This window comes from Passer montanus, unplaced genomic scaffold, assembly GCF_014805655.1.
Source record: "Passer montanus isolate IOZ18808 unplaced genomic scaffold, ASM1480565v1 scaffold35, whole genome shotgun sequence".
In the NCBI taxonomy this organism is placed as follows: Eukaryota; Metazoa; Chordata; class Aves; order Passeriformes; family Passeridae; genus Passer; species Passer montanus.
Genome location: NW_024368263.1, coordinates 3,735,637 through 3,755,728, shown reverse-complemented (window position 1 = coordinate 3,755,728; position 20,092 = coordinate 3,735,637). Strand labels below are relative to the sequence as shown.

At 38.9% G+C, this 20,092-nt stretch overlaps 2 protein-coding genes across 18 annotated transcripts in view; one reads left to right on the top strand and one right to left on the bottom strand.

Annotated features, from left to right (window-relative positions):
* The window catches only part of MBTD1 (mbt domain containing 1), a 30,897-nt gene extending 13,562 nt beyond the window's left edge, over nt 1-17,335 (top strand). For 10 of the 17 annotated variants that reach the window (XM_039716493.1, XM_039716492.1, XM_039716491.1 and 7 more), the window contains 11 exons: nt 982-1,099; nt 1,748-1,882; nt 2,338-2,426; nt 3,728-3,962; nt 4,705-4,781; nt 5,042-5,146; nt 5,943-6,096; nt 7,587-7,669; nt 7,977-8,211; nt 8,803-8,880; nt 13,452-17,335. In XM_039716493.1, coding sequence (XP_039572427.1) covers nt 982-1,099; nt 1,748-1,882; nt 2,338-2,426; nt 3,728-3,962; nt 4,705-4,781; nt 5,042-5,146; nt 5,943-6,096; nt 7,587-7,669; nt 7,977-8,211; nt 8,803-8,880; nt 13,452-13,570 — 1,428 coding nt within the window. In that variant the 3' untranslated portion in view covers nt 13,571-17,335. The remainder of the gene's footprint in view (nt 1-981; nt 1,100-1,747; nt 1,883-2,337; nt 2,427-3,727; nt 3,963-4,704; nt 4,782-5,041; nt 5,147-5,942; nt 6,097-7,586; nt 7,670-7,976; nt 8,212-8,802; nt 8,881-13,451) is intronic. The other 7 variants (XM_039716497.1, XM_039716496.1, XM_039716495.1 and 4 more) reach the window with 5 other exon arrangements.
* Nucleotides 17,336-17,761: 426 nt separating this feature from the next.
* On the bottom strand, nt 17,762-20,047 carry LOC120505691 (nucleoside diphosphate kinase). Its single transcript, XM_039716501.1, has 4 exons — nt 19,844-20,047; nt 19,249-19,350; nt 18,420-18,532; nt 17,762-17,998 (listed from the first exon to the last, which is right to left on the bottom strand). Exons 1-4 carry the CDS (start codon nt 19,970-19,972, stop codon nt 17,881-17,883), a joined length of 462 nt encoding a protein of 153 aa, XP_039572435.1. The 5' UTR covers nt 19,973-20,047; the 3' UTR covers nt 17,762-17,880.
* Between the last annotated feature and the right edge of the window lie 45 nt (nt 20,048-20,092).

Genomic DNA, 20,092 nt, shown 5'->3' with positions numbered 1-20,092 from the left:
TTATCTTTCTCAGAATTGATGTGACTGTTGTTATAAAACACCCAAAATATGAATCTCTCTCCTGGGTAGTCTCAAGTTTAATGCAGACTGAGACATTTTCTAGTTTGTTACCAATATAACTTTGGTTGAATCACTGTTAAAAATTTAGATTCTTCAGCACTGTGCATTACTGGTATCTACAACTCCATCTTTGACTGACGTTTCATTATGCTCTGTTCAACAAAATGTTCTTGAGATAGCAAACTAAATGTAATTTCTATCACCAGCTTCTGCAAACCCTTACGAGTTCATCAGGCAGATATTCCTTCTTGTTCCTAACATATTCCTCACATGGGACAGTGTGAGGGATCTTGCTGAGCCTTTCCTTCTGATGTTCATTAAAAAGGTGCCACTCAGAGCCTTCTGTTCTTTTTGTCTGCTCCACGGAGTGATCGCTTGCAGGTGATGTGAAAGCCTGTTCCTCTGAGAGGATGTGAACCAGTGGGTGATAAACCCTACCATAATAAATCATCAGAATAGAATAAAGAAATAATTTGTAGGCATTCTTCCAGCCTGACTTGCAGAATTTAATGGTTGTGATGTCTGTGCTACAGGTACCATGATTTTCTTGCAAGTAGAATTGCATAGCAATTTCTACCATTCTTACTAACATCAGTAGTTTCTTCCTAATTGAAACATCATAGAATAAAACTGACCTTTGGGAATGTACAATTTGTGCTTAACTGCTATTTAAACTTTGAATGCTATAGGTTTTTTCCAGTAAATACAGAGGAATAAGTGGATACAATTACAGTATTATGCATAGTTGTCAAATCAAAACAAAAGTAGGTTCTCACAGAAACAGTGGTTTCTAACCATATGTTTGTTATATGTATATTCAATGTTTTGTCTTTTTTAAGTTGCTTGTAGAACACTGAGGTAACAAAAAAATTAATATTTTCACATGGTGAGCTGGTGATTTTTTAACCACAACCTTGACAGGCACCCATGGGGACTTGCTGGGGTGATATTGCAGAAGGAGTGCGAGTGGAGGTTCCGAACACTGACTGCAGCCTACCTACCAAAGTCTTCTGGATAGCTGGAATTGTAAAATTAGCAGGTAAATGTGTTTTAGTTGAAATTAAAATAATCAAAATAACTGTGTGAAGAGATCAAGTACTTTAGTCAGTGGTCATCTGGTGAGAGTAATGCTGACACTGATCAGGTTGGCAGAGCTGTGTCTGTAGGTTATTTGTTGTAGTGCTGTCACTGTTCTACTCTGGCTGCTGTGATGCTTGAGAATGTCTGTCCTTGGTTTGATTTTTAATATTAATTTAATTTTAATACTACTAAAGAGTGTAGTGCAGAGCAGAAAGGAGACATGGTATAGGAGCTGTCAAGAAACCTCATTATACAAATCACTTTTATTGGTAAAAAGTTAGAAATTCAAGGTTACAGATCTAAGATATGGAAAAAGCAGATACTGTGTGTAATTAATTTTGTTCTCTTTTGTGGAACTTCTAAAGGTTTATAGTTCAAGAATTTTAATCTTATTTAAATTTACTTATGTGATAATACATGCACATTTATCAAAGTAATCAATTCTGTGCATTAATAGCATCCAGAAATGTGCCAAAAAACGCCAACGTGCTATTAAAAATTACATTTAGAAAACCAGTATAATGTACATGATGATTGGTCAAGAAATATTCATACATATTTTATAATCTTGTTGCATTTTTGTATTTTTTTAAATGCTTTCTTTCAGGCTACAATGCTCTGCTGAGATATGAAGGATTTGAAAATGATTCAAGTCTTGACTTCTGGTGCAACATTTGTGGGTCTGACATCCACCCAGTTGGTTGGTGTGCGACCAGTGGGAAGCCCTTAGTTCCTCCTCGAAGTATGTCAATAGTAGTCTTACTGACTGATTTCAAAGTCTCTTTATTAAACTAAATTTGCTCATGATCCAGATAGAAAATATTCTTTTACCATAACAACTTTTTCAACAGTTAAGAATTAATAATTAATTTTAACTTTTGACTCATGCTGTGTTTCTTGGAGTAGCCCATCTGATGTGACTCAAAGCTTTTAAGATTGGGGTGGCAGAACTTTGCTAATCAGTTATGGGAATACGCACTGATTTTATTTATATTAGTTATTAAGTTGTTTACCCTGGCCTATAAACTTAATCTTGGGTAGCATTCATTCTCTAAAAAGGCTTTTTGTCATTTTTGTCATCTAGGCCTTTTAATAGTCATCTGGAATTTCTTCTTTACATATTCCAGACTCTAATATTGTCTCTAACGGGCACAGTTAAAAATCAGTGGCTTATTTCTTCCCCTTCATTTGCAACAGCCATCCAACACAAATACACAAACTGGAAAGCTTTTCTAGTGAAACGACTTACTGGTGCCAAAACACTTCCTCCTGACTTTTCTCAGAAGGTAAGGCTGATCCAGTATCAGTGATGTTCTGTAAAGAAAACTGCAGCACAGTGTGAAGAACTGAAATATTTTACAGTGGCACATTAGCTCCTCTTGCAGTGAAGGAGGTACAGTAGTTTCTTCCCTTAGATACAGTTTTCCTTGGAATCCCTTCTCCAGTTATGTCCACACTTGTCAGTATGTATTTGGTAAACTTTTTTCTAGAAAGAATAGCTGTCTGTAAAAACTAGTTGGTCTATTTTAACTTTAAAATACCCCATTTAAAAAATCCACAGAAAACCCAAAGTGCTCTTGAGTTACCCTTTGATATGTAAGAAAAATGAAAACTGATTTTTCTAATTCAGTAATTATTTGTTTCATGCACTATTTCAAGAAACTGAACGGAATATGTTAATATAGCATGTATGTAGAAGGAATGAAGATCATACTTTTAAACCTTAGTATTTTCTTCCTGGTCTGGACTAGGTTTCTTTCTGTCTTAGTCATGTCTTCAGGTGTGGCAGCTGCTGTAAGGTGTGCTGGAAGTTTACTTGCCAATATTGTGAGATGATGGTATATATAGTTCTTAGTAGAAATATGAGACTTAATTCGTTGTTTTACACTACATGTAATGTTTTTAAATTGACCAAAATGCCTTTCTGCAGTTGTTAATTTTTATTTTACAATTGGCTCAATTGGAAGCCAAATTAAATTGGCAAGATCGCAGTCCTTTGGAGAGGTGGTAATGAAAATGGCAAGTGACAGATGCTGATTTTTAAATGCAGTCTGTTTTCACATAGCAGAGTAACATCTGTTTCTTTTATTTTGTGTATTTTGAAGAAACACTTCTGTAAATGGCCAGCTTTAATTATGTTGAAGGTTTGTTTTCTATGCCTTAATATGAAGCATTTTAATCCTTTTTAACATTTATTAAAATGCTGTATTTTGAGTGGATGACCAAGCAAGAACAAAATATCTTGAAGTTTTTCTTGTTAAAGTTGTTTCTCAAGGTAACTTCACACATTGTTAACAACTGAACAAACTTTCATTATGTCAATGGAAAATTCCTTAAACTTACATGAGAATTGTATCTCATCTTAAGGGATGACCTTGAAACAATTAAGGCATTGTAGGATCTGTTCTAAGTTTTCTGAAATATTTTGTTACAATGAAATAGAAAACAAATAATTTGTGTCATTTCTCCGGGTTGATTAACAAGTACTTCAATTAAATGACAAGCACGTCAATACTGTGCTTTAAAAGGCAGGAAATGGAAAACCAGAGGATATTCTTACAGAATGTCTGTTTTGTGTTGTTTCAAGGTGTCTGAGTGTATGCAGTACCCGTTCAAAACTTCCATGAGGGTGGAAGTGGTGGACAAGACTCACCTGTGCCGCACGAGGGTGGCCGTGGTGGATAGCGTGGTTGGGGGCCGCCTGAGACTGGTCTATGAAGAGAGTGAGGACAAAACTGATGACTTCTGGTGCCATATGTACAGCCCACTCATTCATCATATTGGCTGGTCTCGAAGTATAGGACACAGGTTCAAAAGATCTGGTGAGTTTGGTTTGGGTTATAGGAGTGTTTTGTGGGCAGTGTTGGCTGGGAGGAGTCTGGCTTTAGCAGTTCTGTTGCTTTATACAATTAAACTACCTTGAATAATGGTACTTGAGAATGCTATGTAATGTGGCCCAGGGATTTTACCAATTTTATGACACTCAGGAATTTCAGTTAAAATTATAATTAACATATTATACAGCAGTGGAAAAGGCAGAATAACCTTTAGGTTGATTTGTAGTGTTTAGAAGATTCAATGATAAACAGAAGCCAGCAAACTGTAGGTAGGAAAACCTTTAACTGCACAATTCAAGCATGGTAAACTTCACTTTTCATGCTGATACCTGGAATTACAGCCCTACTCCACAAACTCCTAGTTTCTTCACATCTAACTCCTCCTTTCTACAATGCAACGTGGACACGTATCCTAGTAGAAACAGAATTTCTATTTACTGGCAAGTTTAAAGGCTGTCTAATATTTTATATTGCAGTATTTACATGATTTTGGGGCATTAGGGAATGGGCTGGGAAAGTGCAGTGACAGAAGGGACACAGTTAAAGCCTTTGCTACCTAAAATACAAAAGCAATTGTAATTTTAAATAGTTAAGGCTCCCGATTTTTGTGGTAGTGTTACTAATAAACTGTGGGCCTCCCAACACCAGTGCTTGTGTGGTATTGGTTAACATATTCAGAAAAACATATTGTGTTCTCTGTGAACAAAAGTTCTGAACAATATTATAGTATTATTATTATTCCTTGTAGATATTACAAAGAAACAGGATGGACATTTTGATGCACCCCCACACTTATTTATGAAGGTGAGTTGAGTAGCTAGAACACTTTTTGCAGAATTGATTGAGGACCTGCAGTTCCTGTTGTGTGTAAACCAGACCTGAAACTCTTATTTACATCCTGGCCCAACACAAGTGTTCCTGCTTGTGTTGTCCAATCTGACCTCCCTGATGTAAGCAGAGGTGGTAGAACAATATTTCAGTCTGTTGCTTTGGCAGTGTGGGCGTTTGTTTTGTTCCAGGCTCATTAAATTCTTTGTTTCTGCTGCTGTTCTGTGATTCCTTAGGTAAAAGAGGTTGATGCAGCTGGAGAGTGGTTTAAAGAAGGAATGAAATTGGAAGCTATAGACCCCCTAAACCTTTCAGCAATATGTGTGGCAACTATCAGAAAGGTAAGACAGTAAGTGTGCATTTTGGGGAGGCAAAGAGGAATCCTTTTCCCCTAACCTTTATTCAGGCTTGAAACAAGAAGGTCAAAACCAAAATTAGGAGAGTTCATTCGTGAACGGGGTATGTCTGTCAATTGTTTATATACAACCACTATGCAAATGTGCTCATGTAAAATGACTTTAAGCTCTGGAAATTCAGCCTTACCTTTAATGTAATGTATATGTGAGAGGAATTTGCAGGAAAATATTCTGCTAATTACACCAAGTGTTTTGCAATTGTTCAAAACTAGACCTCATCTTGCTCACTCACAGAAGTCTATGAAGATATTTTAAGGCTGTCCTTCTTTCTTAGTTTGATTGAAAGGGAGCCAATTCATGTGAAATCTGCTTTAAAAGAGAACATGTGAAAAGCAGCTTAGCTGAATTGTTTAACCTTTCCAGTGAGGAGAATTGTTATGGTTTTGAGTAATGGGGTACTGAATATCCTTGCAATCTGAAAAATAGACCGAGCTATTAAGCTTTAGAAGTAGAGCTGTTCTTCACAAGAAAAGTAAACTAGGACTCAGAAAAAGGAAATGTTCATCTCATAACTGTTGTTATCAAAGGTACATGTAAGAGTTGTATTCGTAGTCCTAGAGACAGATATGATTTGAAGGGTTTTGTTATAATTGAATGTCCTTCTAAGTGTGCTTCTATTATTATTGAATTGCTTTCACACTCGAAATATGGCATGCTTTCTTTCTAGCTTTCTCACCTAGCTGAAGGTATTTAATGTGAAATTTTGTTTCTCTTTACCAAGGTGCTAGCAGATGGCTATCTTATGATTGGGATTGATGGCTCAGAAGCAGCAGATGGGTCTGATTGGTTTTGTTACCATGCCACTTCCCCTTCTATTTTCCCTGTTGGTTTCTGTGAAATTAACATGATTGAACTAACTCCACCCAGAGGTACAGGTAGCATTCTGACACCTTTTATTGTTAATACTGCTCAGTGATACTGTGTGTGCCATGTGCTTTGTTTCTTAACTCAGCCTATGAAATTCAGGTCACTTCTTAGGACTTTCTCAAGTGTGAAACAAATATAACAGCTTTACTTTCAAGTAATCTAAACCAGAGGTCACCAACTTTTCATTTAGAAGAAGTTAGATTGATTATTGGCTGAAATAATTTGCATTTGCTGTCAGAAACTGAGGATTCCACAAAGTCAATGAAAGTGTGGGAGTCACTAAGAGGGCTCTTCAGTAAGTGTCACTGGTTGGGAAGTCCTGCCCACCAAAACAATTAATGAACACTGTAAAGAATCTCAGACTAATTCACAACTACCTCAGTCAAGTTTTGGAAGGCTATACACAAACTTGAGCTTTAGGACTTGAGTATTGGTGTAGCAGAAGAATGTTACATTGAGAAGAAAAACATTAATATGCAGAACTGATACAGTATTGCCATTATTAATTAACTCTCTAGCTGCATCTATTCGTGGATAGATTCCATAGCCACTCTAAGCACTCTTACTCAAGTTGCATTTAGTATTGTGGATAACTTCAGTTGCTGTGAAATCATTGGACTTTGCAAAGCTTATTCCTCCCAAACTTCTTCATCCCATGCTGAAATCAGTAGATGGATGAAGATGCTTAGGCATTTTGTGGGATGGGATTGAATTTTGGGCGGTGGGTACTGAGAGTGGCAGCCCTCTGCCCCCACAGAGGTGAGTTGCACACCTCTCCTGGAGCTCCCACACCATGCCTACTGCACTGCAGATTTTTGGGATGTCCATCACTGCATACTGATGCAGAGAAATCCTCCAGGCTATTGTTGCTCCAGCTAGAGTTAGAGAATTGTTAGTTTAAGCAGTTGTTAAAATTGCTCACAGGAAAAGAGATTCCTGTGTTTTATGCATATTCAGTAGCAGTTATATATGTTTTTGAGAGATTTTCTTCCCTTTATAATAGCTTTTTAAAAATTCTCTAATTTTCCATATTGCATATTACTGCTATTTTTACCCTTATTAAACTTCTAAAATATCCATGTTTATTCTTACCATTCTGTTCCTGACAATTTAAGTGTTTCCATAGTGGAGTTATTTTCCCCCAGGGAAGAAACTGGATGTTCTAAATTCCGTGATCTGTTCTGGGTCATTTGTGTAGGGCATTTGTTGAGATAAGAATCTGCATGGACAAAAAACTTCCAGTTTAAGTGATTAATCTTAACTTAAATAATATCTTTTATGCTACCCAGTGCTTCATGCTTCTTGTTAGTTGCAAATGGCAATGTCTAGGTGTCTTTTTGTCCCTTAGATCAAAGCTCAGAGAGTGGAAGTTTCTGCTACTGATGTTTGACTTCTGTTGATTTTTAGCTGTAACACACTCCCAATGTGCTATTTTTGCTGTTGTTCTTACACGTGAAGTTTGCAGTTGATGTATGAAAATGTTGTTTAAAATTCACAGGTTATGCAAAACTCCCTTTTAAATGGTTTGACTACCTCAGGGAAACTGACTCAATAGCTGCACCAGTAAAGCTCTTCAATAAGGTAATGGAATTATACGTGTTTGTACTGGTTTTAGGATTTTCTTTTCATTTTTGCTTAGTGCATGGGATGGACCCATTTGTTAAATACAGTTTTGAAGATCTAAAACTTTTAGAGATAAGAACCATTTGAGTAAATAAAGGTTGGTATCTCTGAAGTGTTAAACAGATGCAGAGGTACAGGAAACTTCATCAATAATGCTTGTTTTTTTTCTATATTAAGTGGATTGAAATCCCTGTTTCAGCACTGTGCTTAAACCATCTTGATGAACACGTCTGTTTACTGATGTTTGCTTTCTTTGCTTGCCCAGGAAGTTCCAAACCACGGGTTTCATGTTGGCATGAAGCTGGAGGCTGTCGACCTGATGGAGCCGCGCCTGGTGTGCGTGGCCACGGTGACGCGCATTATTCACCGGCTCCTGAGGATACACTTCGATGGCTGGGAGGATGAGTATGATCAGTGGGTGGACTGTGAGTCCCCAGATCTCTATCCTGTGGGATGGTGTCAGCTCACTGGATACCAGCTCCAGCCTCCAGCACCGCAGTGTGAGTCCTGCTTTGTCAATAATGAAAACTAATGTAATGGGGGCTCATTTTACTAACCTTTTTGAGTTAGGCACCCAGGCATAACAAAAATAGAAAAAACTCTTGCTAATGCCTGGAAGTTCTAATTGACAGTTCTAATCTTTCCCATTTTGATTTCCATAAGTACTTCTGAGTGTTTTTTACTATTTTTCAATGCCAGAAGATGCTGATTTGATGCTGAGGAAAAGCCTCTTGTCCGTTCTGGAGGAACTTGCTGAGAATTTATATTGCTTTAAGACTGCCAGTGTATCTGTTTCACCTCTTGAGTTTGGTGAAACTCAGCCTGTGCAGAAGCTGTATGTAATTTATTGCATCACAACTTGTCCTGTCAGATCAAGTGATGATAACTGATGAAATGCATTTCAAAAACTGTTAATAAGAGGGTAATGGGCAAGTTCTTGTTAAGTCGTTTAATGCAAATTGATTTTCCACAGTAAATTTCTGTCTTCAGTCACTAAGGAAAAATTCTGTAACTGTGTAGCAGCTTTGACACATTGTGAAGTGGGGATTTTTTTTAAATAAGCATAAATTTTGAATTCTTCATTTTTGCAGCATCAAGAGATAGCCAGTCAAGTTCATCCAAACAGAAGAAAAAAGCTAAATCACAACAGTACAAAGGACATAAGAAAAGTGGGTGACAAAATAGTGTTTGCACTTTACCTGATGTTTTAAAGTTTCTGGTCTCTACCTAAGTCCCTTTTCTGTTTGGAAATGTTCGTGTCTAACCAGGTGTTATGCTTAAAGGTGCAGTATGCCACAAAAACAACTTTTCATTGAGACAGATGTTGTGCCCTCAATACCACAGAGAACATGCCTTGAGCACAGAATGGGAGCATCTTAGTGATAAAGGAGAAAGATGGTAATTTGTATGGGAAATGTTTTAATAACACTTTTTCATGAGTGCAGTGTTTAATAATTTGAGGGCATTTAGAAGTCTTTTTACTACACACGAAAATAGTTATTTGTGTTCATAGGAAAATGGGAAATACCATTCCAAAGGAATTAAGAGCATGTATTTTTAGAGGTGATAAACTTTGTCTGGAGAGGATTATTTCCCCAGAAGCATCCTTCTGTCTCAGGTACACACACTGAAGCAACTGCAGCCTGAAACTGAGCCAAGATGTCTTGGGTGTCCAGGCAGAGGAATGTGTGTGACTGTGCAGTGTAGCTGCAGCAGAAGTAATTCACAGCATTTGTATTTCATTGATAGAGCATGAAAGAAGTGGGTCATGGTATTAAGCAATGCCCTTGGAAGTCCTACCCATAGCCTGTGGAATTCAGGGACTACAGTGTGGCTGTTGAGAACAATATTCCCAGTAATAACTAAATGGTGCCATTGTACAAGCCCTGGTTTTAGAGAATGGGTGGGTATCACTCAGAGCCATTTCTCAATGAAGAGTCAAAGTTGCCTGATGCAGTTTAAATTGAGCGTTTATTTTAGTTTGACTTGATGTTTAGAGAGGAAGATAGCTGTTGGCAAGAAACCTGTCCCTTTGTGCAGCCCACCCATGGCAGGTGAGGTGTGGAGGAGCTGCTCTGGGGATGACAAGTTGAGTCCTCCTCCATCCCGAGCCCTTCCAGCACAGACAGCCCCCGAGGCCTTCCAGCCTCCCAGGAATAGCCAGGAGTTCAATCCCAGCCTCCAGACAGGTAACTGGTCACAGCAGTGTTTCACTGCAGAGTGGCAGGCTGTGGTCCAGGGTGTCATGTGCTGACTCATCCAGTCTTTCTTTCTTCTCTTTTTTTTCCTTTGAATTTTAGTTGGTTTGATTTTTTTCTGCTAGAGAGCTTTTCATTCTTGCTGGTGCACCATGTCACTGAATTAATCATAGCAGAGGGTTGCAGCTGGTTTAGAATTTCAGAGGAAGAAAGTTGTGGCGTGGGTTACTGAGAATCCCAGAGAGGCTCTGCTAAGATTGTTAAGATACAAAAAATGCACCCTGTAAAACTGAATGGTAATGTGAATCTGGAATATTGGATGTAAGTAGGTCATTATTGTGTCTTATCCTTTGCAGAGAAAATAACTATGTGCTGTAAATAAAGATTTTTGTCTTTGTATCAGAAAAAGGCAGTTATCTGGGAAAATATCTTTGGAATATGTTATTTGAAATGTTGTGGATTACTAAGAAAATATATTTGAAGCAGTGTAATTGTGCATCTGTATGAGTGAGCAGAGAACTCTTAAAAATTAATTGGTAATATTGAAGTCTATTAAAATTTGAACTGCGTTAAGTATCGTTTACATAATGTAATCTATCTTCAGTTATACAAATTCACTTCAAGGATCTGGCAGTTTATCTCTTTCCTGGTATCTCTGGCAATGTAATGCAGCAAATTATTGCTAACAAATACATTGTGGCAATAGGAGCTGTCAGACAGACTGGATGATGTTCTCCCTGCAGGACAGCTGCCAGGTTGATAGATTTAGCTTCAGATTTGCTTGATTACTCCCTTAAGCTTCCTTAGCCTGCACAGGCTGCCCTGTCAGCACTCTCTGCTGACTCTGGAATACATCCAGAACAGTTTCTCTTGTCCATGTGTTATCCATTAACAGACTGGGAAAAAAGGAACCCAAATGCCACCTTTAGACCCAGAGGAAAACCTTTACTCTCTTCTGCACACCTCTCAACACTCCTGAAGGAACCCTTTAGTTTCACTTCATGTTCCTACTGGTGTGTGCATCCATGTTTAACAGAGCCTTTGATGCCAAATAGAAGCTTTGCTTATGGGAGAATGTTCTGGAGCATCTATTTCTGCCCAGTTGTTCTTTTATGCTAAATCTGTATCTGCATTGCATTTCTGTAGTGCAAAGATGTACACAGTCTGAATTTCTGTACCAGTAGATCTCACAGTTCCTATTAAACACCTGTGTTCCTTGATTTCTGATATTTGGTGATCAGTTGAGGGGATGATTATGATAATTGAGGGGAACTTTTCAACACTGAGTTTTGGTAAAGCTGGACAGAATTAATTTTGTTTGTGGTGTGGTTAGCCTTGTCATTGACCAAGGAGATATATCTATAGACATATTTATCAACATATATATCTATCTTGAAACCAGCAAGACCATACCTTTTCAGTCTCTTGGAAGGAGGCATCACCTTGATACCATCAAATCAATTTAGAGCACATTTGAGATTGGCCAGAACTCATTAATTATGTGCATATTCCTCAGCATCATTCATTGCCTGATATTGCAGTAGCTGTAGGACATATTCAGGCACAGTGCAGGGGATGTTTGCATGGCTTTGAATGGAGCTGCTGGAAGATTAGTAACAAAACAGCATCTGTTCTGAAACTTCTTGTCCATGGGAGATCTCAGTAAGGGTTCCAACCCAATTCTATCCTCTTTTGTATCATCATGAGCACAGGAGAAAGGTTCTGCTCTTCACCTTGGTTTGTATGAAGTGGTTTTGCTCCCTAACAAATTCCCAGTGCTGCTTTAGGGTGCGTGAGTACTTTGCATCTCCCAGTCATCTGAAGTGATCTCTTGAGCACTGAATTTCATCTGTTGGACTGCTTCATTTTTAAAAATGAACATACAGCCAGTCTTGCAGGAGAAGAGACTGTTCCCAGAGATTCACCCAGCTGTGGAGCATAGTGCTCTATTTGTATTGGTTTTGGGAGGTTTGAATGCCATGGCATCAGAGAGTGTCTTTATGTCCTGGCAAATCACTGAGATGATGTAAAAAGGAAGTACCTCACCCAATCTGCATTCCTTTTCCTTCAGCTGGGTGACTTCAATTAGTTTTCCTTTTGCTTCTTTCAAGCAATTTGGTGTGTAGCTGTAACTAAGCTTTTCTAATGGAGGATCGTAGTTAAAAGCTGTATAATAGGAACAAGTGAAGTAAGATATCATTAAATATCTAAATGTTAGGACTTTGGTTCAAATGAGCCAGAGGCAATACAAATCATGGCAATTACTGTTCTCCTGTACCTGCAGGAGCTTCCTGCTCAGGAGAGGGAAGGGAAACAACATGCATGGTGTGTTGGTTTGTATCACTCACCTCTGTGTAGCCTTTGCTTAAGGCATTGCAGCATAGCCAAATAGCCAGTTGTGTTTCTTATCATTTAGACAGCTCTTTGTTGCCCCCAGAGATCAGGAATCTTGGTCAGGGTTGGGCATGATGCAGGGAGAAAAGTATTTGGGAGGAAAAATTCAGGAAGGGATGGTGGGTTCTGTAGGTGGGAAGAGGAATCTATTAAAGGAAGATGAGGAGAGCTTGCATTATGCTGCAGCAACTTTTGACATCTTCTACTATCTTAATTTTCAAATCTGATTTTTGTTTAGTTCAAGAGCTTGTTTCAACATAGAATATTTCTAAAAGAATAATCAAAGAGCTTATAAATTACTGCAGGGCTATCAGTAGCAGTAGGTTCTGGGTTGGGGTATTTTCCTTGCACTGCATATTTCTGCATTTCAAGACACATTGACAAGATGTATAAACTATATATTGAATAATTATAAACTTTGATACTTTTCTCATTCATTTGGTCATAGAGAATAATTTATTTTTGTATAATCAACCCTTTAATGTGGCTACTGCACCTTTAATGAATGTTTGCATGTTTTGTTTTCAGTGTTCTTTTCATTGTGCTCATATTTTGATAATCATCTCTATTTGTTAGTGAAACTGGAAAAGTAATTGTGACATTGCTATTCATAATACCTTTCTCTTAATCTCATTTCTATTTAATTTTGACAAAAGAAGGGAAGATTAAAAGTACAAAAAAGTTTTGCTTTAATGAAACTTACGTTCTGGGATCTTAAAATTTTATTGATGGATTGAGAATTTTTTGTTAATATGTCTTGTTGCCTCACATAGACTGTTTTCAATATCTGGGCTAAGTAATTTGAATTGTAGGTTAACTGTTGGCCATTTCCAATCTCATTTTCACTTGCATAATGACTAAATAGGAACCACAGTGGTTTAAAAGTTAAAGTGGTTTAAAATACTCAGTTCTTGAGAAAATCTGGTGGAGAATATATTATTGTAAGTAATATGAAATCTGTTAATATTAGAGCATAACTTATGGTTCCATCTGCACTCACAAAGTGTTTATTCTCTGTGGGATCCTGAGCACTAAAGCATCTCTAAAATGTGGCATATAAGAAAATGGGGAATCTGGGATGCTCCCAATCAATAATATTAAGTAAATTTAAGTCATATAGATGTTTAATGTGAACTTTTGATTTGTAGTGACTTCGTTACAGCTGAAGGAGGAGTTGCTGGATGGAGAGGAGTACAGCTTCCTGCAGGGAACGTCTGACCAGGAGAGCAACGGCTCCGCCAGCTACTACATCAAACAGGAACCCTGAGGCAGCTCCCAGGAGTGAGGGGCACAGCACTGGTGGCAGGAGAAGAACCTTTCACCAAGACTGACTGATTCTGTTCCCACTTGGATGGTGCAGTTCAGGTGACTGTGCCTGGGGCGCTTTGCTAAACGTAGCTGAATTAGACTCAGTTCAGAATTTTTTGGAAGGGCGGGGAAACTATTTTAGTGAAAAAGATTTTTCAATTTATTAAAAAACAAAAACAAAGGACACTTTTGTGTTGTATTTGAAGCTTTTGAAAGAATTTTGTAATATTTTCAAGTTCAGATTTATTGTGCATTGTTAACAAGAACTGAAATTCTAATTTTTTTGTAAGATTAAAGTTTATTTAGCATGATTGTGGGAAGCAGTTGGAGGAAGATATAGTTGCAAAAACAAATGAACTGTCATAACAAATGAACCTTTTTGGTACAAGTTGGGAGACTGTTAGCCTCTTGTGAACTGCACTGGTCACGCCTCTGTTTTTTTAATTGTGAAAATAAGGCTTTAAAGCCCTGATTTAAAGGCATAAATTATATACGGAAGACAGTCCTGTAAAGCTCTACTCAGTGAGTAGCCCCAAGTGCAACGGAGCCATCGCCTGAGGAAGATTTTACCTTTTCAAGGTGTTTTTATTTAGTTTAAAATACCCTTTTTTTATATAAGGTTTTTGGTTTTTTAGCATTCTTTAGGGTCTGATTCAGTGCCCATTAATATCAGTAGCCTTGTCTCCGTCGACCGCAGTGGGCATTGGATTGGATCTGTAAAGTTCTTGTCTGTATATGAATGTCTGTAGTCTTGGAATGCTTCAGCAAATGTTTACAGAGCCCTATGCCAAACTGGAACTTCAGAAAATTCTGTAATTGGAAGATTAGTTGTAGCTCTGAATTTTGACTGAAGAAGCAGCTTAGATGGACAGTCACTAAGGACTCCCTTGGTAGTGGGAAGGAACTTGTGAGTATTCTTGTGATTTTTTTTTTTCCCATTCAGAAAGCCCTAAATGTTTCTTTACTATCTTAAATATTTATCTGTGATCATTCAGATGATGTGCCACATGGTTTCAGGTGACCTGAAAGGAGCCCTACATTGTGGATTAAAAATTAGTTCAGTCCTGCATAGCCTGCAATATTCATGTCTTGCTGCAGTGGTGTAACACAGGAGTTGAGAACAGTGTCAAAATCACATGGTTTTAGTCTATAATTCATAAATTTTCTGGATTATTATTTCTGGATAATTCATGGATTTGCCTATTGCCTGGAATTCTTGTCTCGTGTCAAGCATCCCATTGGCCCCAAATGGTCAACTTCCAGGTTTTTACAAGGGAAAAATCACATAAAAGGGTGAAAATGATGAGCATTTAAACACCAAGTATTTTTGCAGGATCTCTTAATAATTTGGATTTTATCTTCCCATATTTTTAACTTTTGTACGTTTTTGTAAATGGAGTTGATGAGTGAGGTGGTTGATCAGCCCTGCGGAGCTGTGACTGGAAGAATGTGCATCAAGAGCTTTAGCTTTTACCAGTAAGGTTCATTAACTAAACTCTCAGGAATTATAAGTTCTGTAAGTGCTTCTGGGTCTTCACAGGTCCCCTTCAGAGCAGTACAGTGATCATCTGACTCTTGACCAGAAATTAAGGCTTAAAAAAAATTGGTCAAAAATTATTAAGATCTGTATCCTACAGCCTAGGAAATGTTTTAAGGATATCGACCCACAGAGCCCCAGGATACCATTTTTTGTATATTGTTGTTTGAGCTTAAAAAAAAAAGTGCATAGAAAGTTGAAAACCAGCAATTTGATTATTTTCTAACGTATTGCTCCCACTTTGGGTACATAGTATTGATGATATACACAGGTTTACCTCATTCTATGCAAGAGGGGTTAATTATGTAAAGTTTTGTATTTACTACAGGAGGTAAAACATGTGCTGTATAGTGTAGGAATTTCTGGAATTCTTTCCTCCCTTACTGATAAAATTTCTTAAATTATGACCTGTTTTTAACAACAGCTTCTTCTATTGACAGAATCTGTTAATCTGATTACAAGAATCTACAACTTTCAGTGGTAAAGACATTTTAGCTCCCTAAAATAGCCATAAAAAGGACTTTGTTGGACCTGGTAGACTTCAAATAGTTTATCTCAGTTTCTGACCCACCCATGATGTTTATTTTGAACATCAAAATAAACAGCCTAGATTGGAGAACTAGGATTAGAGACCATTGTAGTGACAGTTTGAGCCTTGCTTGTTTTCCTGTGTTCTCAATTTAATCTGCTGTAAAATCCAGCTCTGCAAGCATTGATTTCATTTGGTAAGTATGGCACTATTGATTTTTTTCTTTTTTTTTAATGCAACGACTTGCAGGTTGTCCCATCAGCTGGAACAAGGTTCTCACAGTCTTGCTTTCTTCTCTCATCAACAGCTTCTGCCTTCAGTAGAAAAACTGTTGCATTAATTAGCGTGTCATAATGTAGAGAGTTGGGCAAGTTAATGAATGAGGTGCATTGCCCTGGCTCATCCCTGATTTCAGAGTCAATCTTCAAATGTCAAGAGGGAAAACTAGTCCTTAACACACTTCCTGTGTTAGGAGAAATACAAGAATCTGTTCTAAAGTCTGTCAGTCTTTATAATATTCTGTTATTCATCAAACACTAAAGTCTGTGAGGTGATGTATGTTCTCAGGTACCCGTGTGACTTCAGCAGTTGGTGAAACGCCTTTTGTGTCTCTGGGTTCATGATATGCCTCAGTTGTGTAATTGTCAAGTACTTTGAGTCTGTGCTAAGCAAACCATGGAAGGAGCTGCTGGAAGTCACTTGCTGAGGAGCAGCTCAGGGAGAACCTGAGCAAGGTGCTACCAGGGATGTGATTCCCAGAGAAGCCGAGGGGTGTCTCTGGCTTTGCAAAGCATTTCCGTGGCTCTGGGATGTTTCTCATGGCTTTCAAGCTGTGGTACCTGCCTGAGGGAGCAGCAAATGTTGGACACCTGAACCTTCAATGGGGTCGGACTAATTCTGGCATTTGGCACAGCAGGTTTTTCTGACCATGAGGCAGCCCAAGCCCTGTCCCTGACTTGGCTGCTGTCCTTCTTGTTCCAGATTTCTGCTGATCTTTGATTATTACATTATTTTCAGTAGAACTCTCTAACCTGTTCCTTGCTGCATCTGAGGAAAGCTACAGCAGTTACTGATTCCTTGTTCTACGGATACTAACACGGGTTTCAGTGTTTGTTTTGAGTTTTTTATTGTTGTTTTCTGTGATGTGAATACCCTCCCTTGATCTTTGTACAATGGTGCTAATACATTTGGTAACAATCCTTTATTGGGAAGGGATTTTAAAAAACTGTGATTTCAGCTGAATTTTTCTTCCTTTTGATTTTTTTTCATATTTAAAATGAAAAGCCACAGCCATTTATACAAAAAAAAGGCATCAGCTTTGGCCCCTGGGAAAATGTTGGGGCAGGAATCAAGAATAAACAAATGGGTTTTTACACCATTTCTGTATGTATTTGATATATAGATCAATATCTGTACAAATTTAATCTTTTCTTTTCTTGGTAATTTGTGTGGTCAGTGAGGGAGTATTTAAAGCTTTCTCATGCAATGTACATAACTCAGTGAAAAAATGCTTTTGGAAAAATTAATGTTTCGTTTTTACAAGACTGCAGATTTTCAGCATGGATGTGAAAAGCATTAAAATCATAACTTTGTGTACAAGATGAAAATAATTCACTAAATTTGCCTTTTTTACACAAAATAAAAATGGTAAAAAATCTTTTTCTGACTGGTGATTTTTTTGCTTAAAACACTCTTATCCTTATTAAAAATACCCACAATCTGTAATAACATGAGTATTTTAAGTATGTTGGTGTGCTGACAATCGTGTGGGGCCCTGAGCACAAGCTAAGGGATTTGATAAGAGGTGAATTCAACAATCATTTCAAGAGAGCAAGCTTTGCACTCAGTCTCATTTCATTTAGTATATATATTTGTGTAAGGAGGAAAATTTTGTGGTATCCCTTTTTTTCCCCAGCTGTGTTGGAAGTAGCTCCAGCCTCCCTTCAGCTCTCCCTCTGCAAATTTGCTGCTGCTTGAGTCCAACAGCTGTGCCAGGGTCACATGTTGGTGGCTCCTGAATGATTAAAATGACTTTTATGAATATTTGACCAGGGGTCTGTTGTAAGTGAATGCACCACAAGGAATTAGTTCACACCCATTTATTTGACAGTCACTTTCAGCACTAAGATAACCGTGGTTGTTCCCAGGGCAGCAGCTGGAATGAGATGAGGTGTTGGAAGGCACAAAGCACTGTGGGCACCCATCACTCGTAGATCCAGTCATGTGCACAGGGCTTGAAGTCGATGAGCTCTGCGGGCTTGAACCACAGGTTGATCTCCTTCTGTGCACTCTCCACAGAGTCACTGCCGTGGATGATGTTCCTGTAGGAGACAAACATTGATCCCTATAAAAATACACCTCCAGCAGCTTTGTTCTGTTTGCAAAAAGTGGATGAAGCATCTAGCGTGGGGAGACTAATTGCTGTTATTTCAGGGAGAGTGTTCCAACACCCCCACCCCTCCACGAGCTAATTATGCCTATCAGGGTCACTCTAGAGCTACTGTTCTGCAACAGCCCCTCCTGAGCTTACATGCTGCTTTGGGGAGGAGCTGGACTGCAAAGTCAGCTTTGTATCACTTTCCTAAGTAGCAGGTATGCGCTGTGACCTGCAAATGAAATATCAGACTAAGGTCTCCACCACCAATTCTGGCTTTCCAGAATAAGACTGCCAATAGTTTTTGTGCTGGCAGGTAAACAATGAGTAGGAATTGAGGTTTTAGTATCAATTAACTGAGTACAAACCTTCCCACTTGAATGCAGAAATCACCACGGATGGTGCCGGGCTTGGAGTCTGCAGGGTTGGTTTCCCCCAGCATTACTCTCCCAGTTTTAACCACGTTGAGTCCTTCCCATACCTTAAAATAAAAAACATAAAAATTCTGTTAAGCCATGCTTATGCAAAACACTGTCAATTCTGCTTTGCTCTACCATACTTTGCAAAGAAACAAAGGCTCTACCATTAAAGGTATTAACCTTGCCTAGATTATCTCTTGGGCTTGTAAAGGTGACAAGGGAAAAAAAAATCATATGAACTGGAAGCAATTGTAAAAAGGACTATCAACATTGTTACTGCGGTGAAGGAGATACTTTACCAAGCCTCAGAGTTAATGTACAAAGCCAACTCCCAACCCTTTGTGTTGTGGTGGAACAGGGACACCCTGCTGAGTGTTCTCTCCTAGTTCATTATCACACCAGGAGATGCTACTAGAGCCAGCACCTTATTTTGGGGAGACTGTAAAAATCAATGACACAGAAGTTGGGTTTTTGTGTCACAGAGCCTGACTTTTTTTGCCTAAAACATATTTTTTATATGCAGAAGATTTACTTTCAGGAATTTTGCTTTATACATTTATACATTAGGCATTTTAATACCCATTTTATATGTGCACTTGTCTTATTATATAGTAATTTCACTGTCTTAATTTTAGGTTTTTCTTTTGCCACTATCAGAACAAGGTAGTTTGAAAAAAAAATGTTTCTGCAGCGCTATCTCTGAATATTCTTAATAATTTATACAGCAAGAAAATATATATTCAAGAAAGGAATCTTAAACTAAAATGAAGTCACTTACCATGGCCACAATAGGTCCAGAGTTCATGTATTTAACCAAACCAGGGAAGAAGGGGCGGTCTTTCAGGTCAATGTAATGTTGTTTGAGAAGGTCTTCAGAGGCCTTTAAAAGGACAGATGTAACTTTAAATATCATTTTCTGAATGTCATTGAACAAAAGGTGTTACAGGTATAAGACTATGGCGTTAGTGATTAGATTCACAATGTTAACAACAATGCTGCAGCGCTATTGTGTGTATCAGTGGGAGCTCCTGCTGTAATATTAAAGGAGTTCTTTGTGGCTGTGCTGGGAATTGTCAATATGATTTCTTTGCACAGCAGTGAGCCTCTGCGATAAGGGACCTCGGGGTGAGGTTACCCAACACAACCTTTCAGCCCAGGCTATTCCGGCTCTCAATCGGGCTGCATTAAACATGTGAAGCAGAATTCGCTGGTTTTGGCAAGGGTGGAAGCCATGTGCGGGGCAGGAAGAAGGGCCCGACACGGGCTGCAGCACATCCGCTGGCAGCTCTACTGCAGCCGCAAGGGGCGATTCTCGGTGCGGGTGCGGTGAGCCCTCCCCGGGCAGCTCAGGGGGGCGAGGCGCGGGCACTCACGTGTACGAACTTCATGGCCACGAGCCGGAACCCCTTCTGCTCGAAGCGCTTGATGATCTCCCCGACCAGCCCGCGCTGCACGCCGTCGGGCTTGATGGCGATGAAGGTGCGCTCGCCGTTCCCCGCCATGGCGCTGCGGGCGGGAGCGCGGCGTGAGGGGACGCGCGGCCTCAAGGTCGGCGCCGGCCATGGCGGCACCGCCCTGCCACGCGGCACCGCTCGGAATGTCCCCCCGAGCCCGGCCCGGCC